The sequence below is a fragment of the Callospermophilus lateralis genome, chromosome 2, assembly GCF_048772815.1.
Source record: "Callospermophilus lateralis isolate mCalLat2 chromosome 2, mCalLat2.hap1, whole genome shotgun sequence".
Classification (NCBI taxonomy): domain Eukaryota; kingdom Metazoa; phylum Chordata; class Mammalia; order Rodentia; family Sciuridae; genus Callospermophilus; species Callospermophilus lateralis.
This window is the reverse complement of record NC_135306.1, coordinates 8,112,299-8,125,050: the sequence shown is the minus strand read 5'-3', so window position 1 is coordinate 8,125,050 and position 12,752 is coordinate 8,112,299. Positions and strand designations below refer to the sequence as shown.

Here is a 12,752-nt window from a genome sequence, read left to right as displayed (position 1 = left end):
ATTGCTCTCTTGGGCTGGGGGTGTTGAGGCCCAGGATTATCCCCTGCATTGCAGGGAGCAGTCAAGCAAGCAAGCTGGCTGTCACATGAGAACATGGGAACATCCCACACAGTTACCAAAGTGGCTTCTGGGACAGTGGAAGAGTGCTTGTGGATTGGGGCCACTGCTGCTCTTGCTAGTATCATGAGCACTGTGTGCCTGGGGAGCTCCTTCTGCTCATTCCTCCACTGCTTTCCCTTGGGCCTCAAAATAAAACAATAAACCCCATGCTTACCTGCTCCTGTTCTGCCCAGCACCCCTCCTCCCACTCTCTCCAGCCTGTGTGCTCTTGCCCCATTGGCTACCTGACTCTTCTCAGCTTCAAGGGGGCACGCTGACCTGGGCCTCACACATGCACTTTCTGTTGCCTGGGAGCCTCTTCCTCCACACAGCTGCAGAGAGTGCCCCTCACTTCTTCACCCCAGGTCGGTTTGCCAGGCAGACCCTTGAGACAACCTCTGAATGTCCCCTGCCTTCACCCTGATCAAGTCTGTTTGAATAATTTATCATTATTTGACAAACTCCTCTCCCTAGCCTGTAGAAGGTGAGTGCTATGAATGTGAGAGCATCTTTGTTGTGCTCATTGCTGTTATTTCCTAAGATCCACTTGAACTTGGGAAAACAGGTGAATGCAGAAGTGCTCCACAAGCCGTCAGTCACTGCTGCTCCTTCTTCCCCTCTTCCCTCCTCCCTCATCCTTCCTTCTCACCCTTTCTTTTCCACCACCACCACTACCATCATCATCGCCCAGGAAAGAGCCAGAGACACAGCCCACTGATGGCCACACAGGAGGCGTAGAGCTAGAACAGTCTTGGGATGTCAGTCTTAGGGAACAGGCAGGAAAGTGCACTTGTCCTTCTCTGCCTTCCTGTCTGCTGCCCCCTGAGCAGACTCCAAGCTCCTCAATGTCTGGGACCTCCCCGGCGTAGGGCCTGGCACGTGGCTGGCCCCCTTCTTCCTCCCTTCCATTCTTCCTCCCTCCTTGCCTCCTTCCCCTTCTCTTCAGTCCTCTTCTCTTTCCTTCTGTGTTTCAGAGCAGTTACTTTTGTTCCAGGAAGGGTTAGTGCCGCTCCCGGCAGTCACCCACCTCCAGGGAGCCTTCCTGAACCCTCAGCCAGCCCTGCCTTCTGTGCACACCATGGTCCCTGAGTGCCCTTGTCCCATCCTAGTGACTCTCTCTGGAGGACTCATGATTTCTCCACTGAAAGGTATAGAGCATCTAGTGGTCACGTGAGAATGGACTATATTTATAACCATTGACAATGACAGATCATAAGCAGGTTATGATTTTATAAAAATTTTGTATTTTTGGAATATTTACTAACTGTTAAAACTTAATTTGGAAGGCTTATTATGTGTAATATGTAATCTACTAAAAGTTTTTTCAAAGCAATCCTGCACATGATAATCAAATAGTAGAGTGTGTAGATAAAGCCTCCATCCCTCGCCCTGGCCCTTCCCAGAGGCAACCTCTTTAAAGGGTTTTCCTCCAGGTTATTTGGGATTCTGTTTGGTGCTCTGAAACCTCTCTTCCTGCAGTCTCTAGGCTGCTTGCTCCCTGTGTTTCCCTCCCCTCTTTAAGCCCCTTGCCTCAGCTGCATGTCCCCATTGTTAAGCTAGTGAACTGCACATTCTGACATTCCCTGGAGCAACCACAGATTCCTTAGGTGGACCTAAAAGTGGAAAGCCAACGAACAGCACTCATTGTCTTTATGGCTGTGTAGGTCCTACTCAGTGACGAGCCAAGTTGTGTGCCAGGGCTGTATTTCATTCTCTAAGGACCCTGGGCCATGCTAGGGACCAGGCCTCCCTTTCAGCACTGTACTCTATTTTCTTTGATCCATCAGTTGCTTGAAACAGAGTATATTACACACATTTATGTATGTAATATGTAAATGTAGATGAGTATTAAAATACATAATATTTAGCATATGGTAAACATATTATGCTACTTGGATTTATAAAAAGTATGTGTTTAAATAAATATGTAGTATTTAAATATATTCAAAATTTAAATAGACACAAGCAGGAATTCTTGTTTTTTGGCATTCTTGGAGATTATTATCACCTTTTCTCTCTCGCCTTTCCCCTTCACTGAGTCCTCAAGCTTTCCCAAGCTTTCTATCGTAATTTCATTTCTGACATATCTTTAATGGCTGCTGCTTTCTCCAGAGTCTTACTCCAGGAACCTTGTCCTTCCCCAGGTTGATTAGTTGTTCTTAGGTCTTTTTGCACAGTTGTCAGCATGGGACTCACCTTGCAAATTCCTTTTCTTTTAAAGTCATGGTTATTAAAGTTTAATTATATCAGGTAGGAATCAGACTTTTTAGTGAACAGTTTGGTGGGTTTTGAAGAGTGTGTGCTCTCCCGCAGTCACCACAGTCCAGATGAGAGCTTGTTGTCACTCCCACAGTTTTCTCTTGCCCTTTGAGATTGGTTTACCTCTGACCCTGTCTTTGGCAGCCATTAATCTAATTTTTGTTCCTGTAGTTTTTACCTTTTTGAGAATGTTGTGTAAATGAAATCATACAACACTTCAGTGTCTAGTTTCTTTCCTTTGGCAGAAAGTGAAGCATCTTTTTTAGCACGTGCAATACTAATTCCTTTTTTCATGGCCGAGTAGTACTCAGCTGTGTGGGTGTGCCGCAGTTCCCCTATTCCCTCACCAAATGATGGACATCTGGGTTGTTTCCAATTTGGGAAATAGAAATAAATCTGCCATAAACAAGCACACACAGTTTTATATGGACATGGGTTTGCATTGTGTGAACATCTACCAGTGGGATCGCTAGGTCCCAGGGTAGGTGTGTGCTTAACTTATAAGAGACAGCCACACTGCTTTTCCAGATGGCAGTGCCAGTTTGAATGCCCAGGGTGACAGATGAGAGGTCAGCTGTGCTGCATCCTTTGCAGCCGTGGCAGGTCAGCTGGTGTCTTTTCTAGGTTGTGGCAATAGGTGTGGGTGGCATCTTGCAGCTTTGACTTGCTTTTTCTTGGGGCTAATGCTGCTAACGTCATTCCATGGCTTACTCGCCCACCGCATTCTCTTTCATAAAGGATCTGAACAAAGCTTTTGTCCAAGTTTTCAAAAAAAACAAAACCCCAAAAACTGGGTTGTTTGTTTTCCTATCATTGAGTTATAGCTGTTCTTTATATATTATATATATATATATATAATATATAATCTTTTTTTGCATTACAATTCTTAATACACCTTTATACCATAATTTATCATATCTCTGTTTATATATAAGATACGTTAACACCAAATTCACATCTTCATACATGTATTTCGTTTTTATTAGATATGTGCTTTGCAAAATTTTTTTTTTAGTCCATCACTTCTCATTTTCTTATAGTAGCAAAGTGCATTAGAAATTGTGTGTGTGTGTCAGACGCCATAGTGCATGCCTGTAACCCCAGCAGCTCAGGAGGCTGAGCAGGAGGGTCACAAGTTCAAAATCAACCTCAGCAATTTAGCAAGACCCTAAGCAACTTAGTGAGACCCCATCTCAAGATAAAAAATCAGCTGGGGGGCTGGGATTGTGGCTCAGCAGTAGAGCGCTCGCCTAGCACGGGCGGGACCCAGGTTCGATCCTCAGCACCACATAAAAATAAAGGCATTGTGTTGTGTCCATCTACACCTAAAAAATAAATATTAAAAATAAAATTAAAAAAAAATCAGCTGGGGATGTGGCTCAGTGGTTGAACACCCCTGTGTTTAAATACCTGATACCAAAAAAAAAAAAAAAAAAAAAAAGAAGCGTATGTATGTGTTTTAGAATTTTCATTTCTTAATTATTTTTTTCCTTCTAAGCTTAATTTTTCTGTTATCTTGGTCTTTCCTCTCATTGTGCTGTTAAACTCATTCCCGGCATTGTTCGTGATCTGACCCTCCTGGCCTTCCTCTTGAGTAACCGAGGTAGGACACAGCAATATGCCCACATTGTGGGACAGGCTTACAGGGTACAGCCCTTCCAATGCCAATAGGAGGGAAGCCTGCAGTTCCCTCACCTTGATTTCTCCTGGGGGTGGGCATGCTGACCTCGCTGGCTTTTGGCCCCTGCCCTCTGCTTCTCTGAGTGCCCTGGGCAGCTGATTCACCACCTCTATATCTCCCTCATGACTTTTTCCAGCTTGAGACTTTCTGCTTCCAGTTAGTCAGAAACCAGGCTGATCCCCAGAACGGTATTGAAATCTCTCATTGGAGGGTAACATCCCTCTGCTGCTATTCTCATTGCTATTTTGGATTTGTTTTCATTTGTGGGCTTTGTCAGAGGGGTCTCAGGAGTGACCTTAGGAAATGTGTATATCATGTGTCATTTGAACTTGTCACCCATTTTGAACTTAATACAGCAGTGGTTCAGGTTTATCACAGGATAGATGATGGGCAGAAGCCGTTTCTCCCTCTTGAAACCTGTTTTTATTCACAGGCTAACTACATTTGCTCTCTCACATTTTTGATTTATGTTCTCATTGAGGGTGGATAGCATAACAGGATATTTAATTGTCCTGACAGTGAGATACATACTAATAAAAGCACTCATGTTTTCTTAGGATCTGCTAGAACTTCAGATTTTACCCACGGGACAGCCAGTGGTCTTGGATGTCCCCCAGTGGATGGGGCTCCTGAAAAGGGCCAGACAAATGTTCCTCCCAATTAGCGCATCCATAAACTGGCACATTTATTGTTTGAAAAGACCCAGGAAGCCCCTTTATTTCCTGTAGCTGTTTGGTGGCCAAGCTTGGATTCTGGAATCAAGCCAGGGTTTGGATCTCAGTTCTAGCAGCTCTAGCTGTGTGTCCTTAGACAAGTGACAAGTCTCTCTGAGCTCAGAGCCTCATCCATCAGATGGCAGTTGTACTGGTGTGTTGTCGTTTGTGTGTAGACTCAGTGGTAATGATTCAGTATTTACCTGGAGTCTGTGGGCTGCTTGGCATTGCTGTGTATCGACTGTGTTTTTCCCTGCTCTGGGGAGGCTCCCGGGAGCTTGGTGGGTATCTTCACTCTGGATCCTACCATCCTTTTGTTTTCTATTCCTGCCTGTGCGGCCAGAGGCATCATACCCTTTTCAGACCTGGTGGGACCCCTCAGAAGCCCTTGTCTGGCCCTCGTGCCACCCAGCTCTCCTCTAGGCTGGCACTGGTTAGAGCCCAAGTGGCGACCACAGCTTTGTCCTGGCTTGGGTGAAGATGGCTCCCACCATCCCTACTGTCAGTGGCCTCTTGTGGCCTGGAAAAATCGAATCATCAGCTTGTTCCTTATTATCTTGTTTGGAAATGGGAGAACTACCACCAGGGTTTGTGAGGATGAACCTACATGATGTGTGAGAAGTATCTCCTGCAGTTCCTGGCATGCAGTAGGTGCTCATATTTCACACGTGAGGCCACTGGCTGGCTTGGGCCCTCACCCCAGGCTTTGGAGCCTGGTGCCTTCTCCTATCTCCAGGCTCTCCTGGCCTGGATTTTTGGCCCTGCTCCTACCCGCTCAGTGATGCCTTTTCCCGTGAGCACTATTTTATATTAACAAACACATTAAAAGTGCTTATGAGGTGTCAGCCATTGTTGCGGGCACTTTACAAATGTCAGCTCATCTAACCCTTTTGACTCCCTAGGTGGCAGCACTGCTATCAGTGCCACTTTTTCACAGGAGCAAACTCATGGCCCCAGGTCACCCAGCCATGGTATTATGGTTTAGATATGAGGTGTCCCCCAAAAGCTCACATGGGGGACAATGCAAGAGCTTTCAGAGGTGAATGATTAGATTATGAGAGTCATAACCTGATCCATGCATTAATCTACCAATATGTGTTAACTGATGGTAACTGTAGGCAGTTGGGTCGTAGCTGGAGGAGGTGGTCACTGGGGGTGTGCCTTTGGGTTTATATTTTATCTCTGGTGAGCAGAGCTCTCTGTTTCCTGACTGCCATGTCGTGAGCTGCTTTCCTCTGCCACACCCCTCTGTTATGATATTCTGCCTCACCTTGGGCACAGAGCAATGGAGTCCCCATCTCTGGACCGAGACCTCTGAAACCATGAGCATCAAATAAACTTTTACTTGTCTAAAATTGTTCTTGTCAGATCTTTTGGTCACAGCAAAAAGGCTGAGTGAAACCCAGGAGGTTGTCCCAGATCTGACTGACTCCTCAGCCTGCTCGCTGGGTTCTTTCTGTGTCCTTTGTGCCCTTAGTGCTCCCTCCTGAGCCCAGAGCCAGCCTCTGCCAGGGCCCAGCGGGAGGCTTCCTCAGCAGCTCCTGCTCCTCCCTCACTTCCACAGCAGGGGTGTGGGCAACAGGTCACTGTGCTAGGACAACTGCCTTGGGATGAGGCCTGCACATCCCTGAGGGACACATCAGCCCTGAAGCTTTCCTAACCTGAGCCTGTTGTAAGCCCTGTCCCCAGAGGCTGGGCCTGCTTCTTGGTCAGACACCCCTGGTTGGCTCTGTCCCCCACTGCCTCAGTGGCCACCTTGTCCTGGGTGTTTTTAGAGCTCCTTTGACTGTCATTGTCCCACCAGTTCTTCTGAAGATTGTTCATAAGTCGATCTTATGTTTTTGTTTTTCCCCTGCCAGAGGGTGGGAAGGAAGAGGAAGGGAAAAGTTGCCGTGAGGCACAATGGTGACGTGGTGTCATTGGCTGGTGCCAGCTGGTGGTGGTCAGAGGTCTGATTTAGAGACTCTTCTTGAATGTGATGTGGTTTGCGTGTGGACACGGCCAACGAATGTGCTTTGGAGAAGCTGTGGTCAGAATTAAGCCCACATTGGAGGGACCGTGGGCTGGCGCCAGCTTCCTATGGCTTGGCAGCCTGGATACCATGGGGTCTTCAAGGAGGATGTGCCACCACTCCCCAGGCCACCTCTTCCAGGGATGACCTCACTGGCTTCAGACACCATCAGGGTCAGGCCCTCCTCGGCCACGTCAAGGCTTCTGACTCCCTGACCACTAAGCAGAGAGCTGACGCTCCTTCTTGGAGGGAGCTGACTGCTGGTGGGCAAGCCTCCTGTCACATGGCAGGAGAAGCTTTGCAGGATCAGCAGAGACCAGTGTTGATGCCTGTTGTCACCTAGGAATGAGCACAGGTGGGGGTATTAAGATGGGGCTGTTTTTGTGCCAGTTAGGGATTTTTCCTTCGTGACTTCTGATATGCGTTTGCCTTTGAATGTTTACATGAATCTCATGTTTGAGTTTTTAAGGCAACTGCATCGATACCCTTTTGTTCTGAGCCTGCTGGTTTTGCAGTGTGGGGTGCTGCGGTGTGGCCTGCAGGTAGCTGGGTAGCCTAGCCTGGCACTCAGGAAGGCAACCTGGGGTACAGAGACACATGGCTGAAGCCAGGGTATTTCTGTGACATTCAGGGTGAAATGTAGTCAGTGAGCCTGGACAGACCCAGGTGGGGGCTTGAAGTGGGAAGATGAGCAGAAGAACGTGGGGTGCAAGGGCAGAGCCAGCACCCGGCAGAGGGCACAGAGGGCTGGAGGGGCCTGAGTAGGGGCTGTGGTTTTCCAGTCAGGAAGTTGTCCTCCGTTAAGAGCACATTCAGATGAGCAGGGGTAGAGAGGTGGGTGGGAGAGAGAAGGGGGTGTGAGGAATTTTCCCCTGGAGGAGAAGAAAGAGCAGGAGCTGGAGGAGAGGGGCGCCTGGGAGGCTGTTTTCCTGTGGCTTCTGGGAGAGGCTGATGATCACTAAGATGCCCGTGGGAAGGGGGCGCTGGAGAGGAGGAGGTCAAAGACATGGACAGGGCCTCTGGGATGGGGGAGGGGTGGGCCCTAGGAGGGAAGCCAGAGTGAGGCCGGGAAAATCGTTAAGTTTAGTAGCAAGAAATTTTCTTCTCATAGATTCTGTTTTCCCTGGTGAACCTGGGGAACATTGTGTGATGGAGGAGAGATCCCAGAAGCCTGGCAGCCAGGGCCCAGAACTCTGAGGCAGGGCAGCCCAGGTGGGTGGGACTGTGCCCCCAGGAAGGGAAGTGCTCGGGCCTGGGGCAGCTCCTGCTCACCAGGATGTAGAGCCCAAGGCCTTCCCAGCCTCAGCCCACCATAGGTACCATTAGTTCCATAGCATGGACCTTTTTTAGGCATTAGTAACTGGAAGAGTTTTGTTCTATTACTTCACATTTTCCAGACCCACTTCACACAGATGGAATCTCTTGTAATCCTATAAGGCCAAACACAGAGGGGAATACTGCCAACAAGGTTGGGCCAGAACTTGTATTAGTGCAGATAGAATGGTCTCATTTCTTCGGACATCTTGATCAGTCTTTCTGCACTGCATTTGGGAGGTTTCAACACGGAGGACCACTCAGACCTCATTCATTCAACCAACACTGCGTGAGCGTCCATGGCCAGCCTGGCCCTGTGCCCACCTGCCACCACCTTCCTCAGCTACTGCAGTCCTGGGGTTAAGCATCCTCATTTCATCAGTGATAAAACTGAAGCCCAGGAAACAAGCAGCAGGGCTGGGATCCAGAACAGGGCCTTTGAGCCCCAAGACCTTTGCCCCAGTACCTCTCAGCACAACGCTTCATGCTGCTGAGGTTTTAATTGTAGATGTCTCCAGTCTTTAGTGCACCAGGCTCCTCAGGGAATCCTTGGGAAATGGCCATGTTTGAATCAGGGTCTTAGAAATTCCAAATCATTAAACTCAGGTGGATAAAGTTCCTGCTTGGCTCCTGCCTGTGTGACAAAGGCAGAGAAATAATAATAGATCTTGTTAATAAAGACAGTGGTGCTTGTGGGCTGGGCGAAGGCTGAACGCTGCCCTTGCTGTTTTGTGGTGTGCCCTGGGAAGGGGAGGTGACCTTTATATTTAGTTAGCTTAGTCCATCCTTTCCAGCATCAGCTTTGGAAACCATAGGTGAGAACATGAGAGTTCTAAGAAAATAAGCATCATGCTGCTGGGGTATGCACAGCAAGAATCTGACCTGGGTCTAACTGGTCGACAGGTGTCTTTCTAAGTTGTCATGGTACAGAAGTAAGTTCACAGACTCTGAATTAAGTGTGTACACACACACACACACACACACACACGCATGCACGCACAACTTCTGCTGTTTATTAAAATTTTCAGGAAAATATGGAGGGCCACTCTCAGTCAGAAATTGGGCAACAGCCACACCACAGACTTGAACCCAGTGTAGGGAGCTGGGTTTTATATTTGATGAGCATGACCCATACTTTCCAGCTCTGGCTTTGAAATCCACAGGAGAGAGAGGCCTTTGTCCTGATAAACTAAATGAGGGTGAACATATACCTGCAAACAATTCAGGTGTGTTTAATGGTGTGGGTAAATGCAACAGAGGCAGGTCAAATACACAGTTCAGAACAAGGAAATAACAGAGGTAAATCGTACATCTCTAAGAGACAGACATCTGATTTTGAGAAGTGGACTCACGGTGTACATGAAGTCTGAGTCCTTTTCCCCCATTTGTTAAAATGAATGTGGTGAGAATCACATGGAAAACATAGGTGATGTGCCTGGTCCAGCACCTGCCACATACGGGATTCTTGCTAAGCGGTAGCATTAGTTAATATCATTGTCATTACTCTTACCTGGGGTCTAGCCTGAGAGGGGGCAGTGTGAGGACTTGGCAGGGTCTGGGATGGTTGTATTCTCTTGTGGTGGTTTCTGTGAAGGCCGTGATACATGCGAGGCAGCCGTGAGGAGGTGTGTGATAGCTCCTCCTGGTTGGTTCCCATGTGTTCCCGTGCCTAGCTTGTCTATCTTGTTGCCAGAGCTGCCCAGTGACTCTGGCCAGTTTCCACAGGCTCCTATCTGTGGCATACCTGTGGGCCCTGAGATATGTTTGATGAGCACCACACCTCAGGCATAATTGCCCAGCCAATGGTTTTCTTTATGGCCATTCCCATTACTGCCCTGACTTCCTGATCTGCTTGTGTCCCAGCTGGTGGGTAACTGACTCTCACTAAAAAAATCTTTAGAAAGCAGCTGTGCAGCTGGAAAAAAATAAGTCTTGGAACTCAGGATAGAGAATTCTAGCATCTACGTTTCTTCTGTTTTCTGGCGGGCACAAGTTGGGAATGGTTTTTGGATAGTGGCTTTACCTTGGTCCTTTTTAAAACCCCCATTAGATTACTTCTTTTATCTCCAGGTAGGAACCAGCCTTACTGATAGATAAAATGTTGCTAATCTGTTTCTTCAAATCATGATGCTAAACCTGCTGGAAAAGCAGAGACAAGGCCCCTGAACAACACACTAAAGGGAACCTTCCCTTCTGTCCCTTTGGTCATATACAGTGGGAGGGGCCAACTTCAGGAAGGAAGCCCCTGTAGTCCTGGAAGCTCTTCTGGTTTTGGTGGGCCTGGATTAGGATTTCTCCTGACTCAGGAATGGAGGCTGTCATGTGGTCAATGAAATCTGCGAGCCCTCAGCTGGATTTCAGTTTTAAGTTCACCTGGGGCTCTGGGTTCAGTCTACATCAGGAGGAGTCTTGCTAGTTAAAATGTTTGTGTCCCCACCAAGAGAGGACTTTTGGCCCCAGAGAAGCCACATATGAGAGAAAACATTCAACTCTTGACTTCTTCAACTGGCTTGTTTCACTTAGCCTGATGCTCTGCAGTTCCATCCATTTACCAGCAAATGACATAATTTCATCCTTCTTTATGACTGAGTAATACTCCACTGTGTATATATACCACATTTTCTTTATCCATTCATCCTTTGAGGGGCATCTAGGGTGGTTCCATACCTTGGCTATTGTGAACTATGTTGCTATAAATTTTAGAATGCAAGTATCAGAGGAACTGCAAAATGAAATTGACTAAATATGCTCTATGCATGTATGAATATATCACAATGAATCCTACTTTTTAAAATATTTGTTTTTTAGTTATAGATGGACACAATATTTTATTTTTATGTGGTCTTGAGGATCGAACCCAGTGCCTCACGCATGCTAGGTGAGCACTTTACATCTGAGCCACAACCCCAGCCCCCCTACTTTTTATATATAACATACCAATTTTTAAAAAGTAAATAAATATAAGGAAGACCAGTAGACTAGAGAAAGGAGACCATGAGGAGAGGGAAAGGTGCGTACTAGGGGATGAAATGAAGCAACTATGTTATTTGCATGTATGAATATGTCACAGTGAACCCCACTATTATGCATAACTACAATGCACTACTAAAAACATAAAAGAGAATATTTTGACGTAGAAATCTTGGGAAATGGGGCCAAAGTTATGGGAGGAAAGTATTCTGCATCTCCTCCTCACCTTTGGCAGCACCTGCAGACACCTTCTCCCACAGATCCCGCCTTCCTCCCCAACCTGGTGAAGGTGAGAGTAGCCAGGTCTTCAGCTCCCTGCTCCTTCCCACTTGATGTGGTGAGTTTTGCATCCCAAGTAGAATCCCTGTTGAAATGGACTCTCTGCTTTCTAGGAACTAGCCAGTTGTGGATGGAGTAAGAAGGAGAAACACAGTCTGGCCCCCAACGTTGTGGCCTTCACCCGGAGGTTTAACCAGGTAAGCAACCGCCCTTGTGTATGCCTGTCCAGAGGCAGTCTGTTGTCCCTAAATGCTGCAGCCCCACCAGGGTTCACTTCGAGGCACCTTGCCCCAGGTCCAAACCCTTCCTCCAGACCCCTGTGTTCACCCACCCTGGTGCCATTACAACCCAGTTCATAAGGTGGGTAGAACTGAACATGTCTTTCCTATGTCTATGTCATGCCAGGGGCTTCAATTCCATATAAGCTAAGGTTCTAGCACCCTGTTGTGCTCTGAGAGGTCAGGTATCGGGATCCAGCCTCTGCCACCCTCCAGCCTTGCTTCCTGTTCCTCCCTCTTCAGGCTTCACCATGCTGGCCTGCGTCTCTTGCCCGATGCATCGTGTCTCTGTCCTGTAGGGGCCCTATGTGTACTGCTGTCAGCCCAGAGCTCCTCCTTCATGTTTAACTCTCAGATCTTAGCCTGTCCCCTGGGTCCCCAGCCTGTCAGAGAGGTTTCCCGATCATCCATTCCCTCATGGCACCATGTCCTTCTCTGTGTGGTGCTTTACCCATCTGTCTTTATCCTGTGTAGCTCTCTGGTCTCTGCTTCCTTGCCAGTCTGTGAGTTTCATAGGACAGGTACCACACACATCTTACTCATCACTATGCCCACCTGCCACTGCTACCTTGCCCAGTGTTGGGCAGAAAGGTACTAGACCTTCAGTAGGACCAGTGAATGAGGTGCTCAGGAAACAGTTTTGAGTTGGACTTCTTTGAACCCAGATTAACTGGCCCCATACGATTCCAAACTGACTTGTTGGAGCACAATTTTTGCTCTGGTTGTGACAACTCCCATTGCATAAACCAAACCCCCAAATGATGCTGTTGGCAATTTTTTCTTCTTCTGTTTTGTTTTTCTGGTTTCAAATGAGGACAGTGGCCCAGAGGTTGCATAATGTGCATGATTGGTCCTCTGGGTGCTGGGGCCTCTGTTCCCTTGAGGCCATGGCTCCAGCTGGGCCTTTCCTCTTGGAAATGCCTGGTCCTGTGCATCACTGCTATTCAGCTTTTCCAGCCCTCTCCAGCCTCAGCACCCATGTGAGCACAGTGGGAGCCTCACAGAGATACCAGCTTATTGGCTGAAGATCAGGTCTAGAGCGGACCGAGGTATTCCTTGGTGAGATATGATTAAGAGCTAAGAAAGACCTAGATGCGGCTGGGCTAAAAGCTGCATATCATTTGTTTTGAAAAATCAAGTTCCAAACC

The 12,752-nt window shown here is 47.6% G+C and overlaps 1 protein-coding gene across 3 annotated transcripts in view; it reads left to right on the top strand.

Moving 5' to 3' along the window:
- Ralgps1 (Ral GEF with PH domain and SH3 binding motif 1) overlaps positions 1-12,752 on the top strand; it is a 247,154-nt gene that overhangs the window by 76,856 nt on the left and 157,546 nt on the right. For all 3 annotated transcript variants that reach the window (XM_076845456.2, XM_076845460.2, XM_076845457.2), the window contains exon 5: positions 11,440-11,523. In XM_076845456.2, coding sequence (XP_076701571.1) covers positions 11,440-11,523 — 84 coding nt within the window. The remainder of the gene's footprint in view (positions 1-11,439; positions 11,524-12,752) is intronic.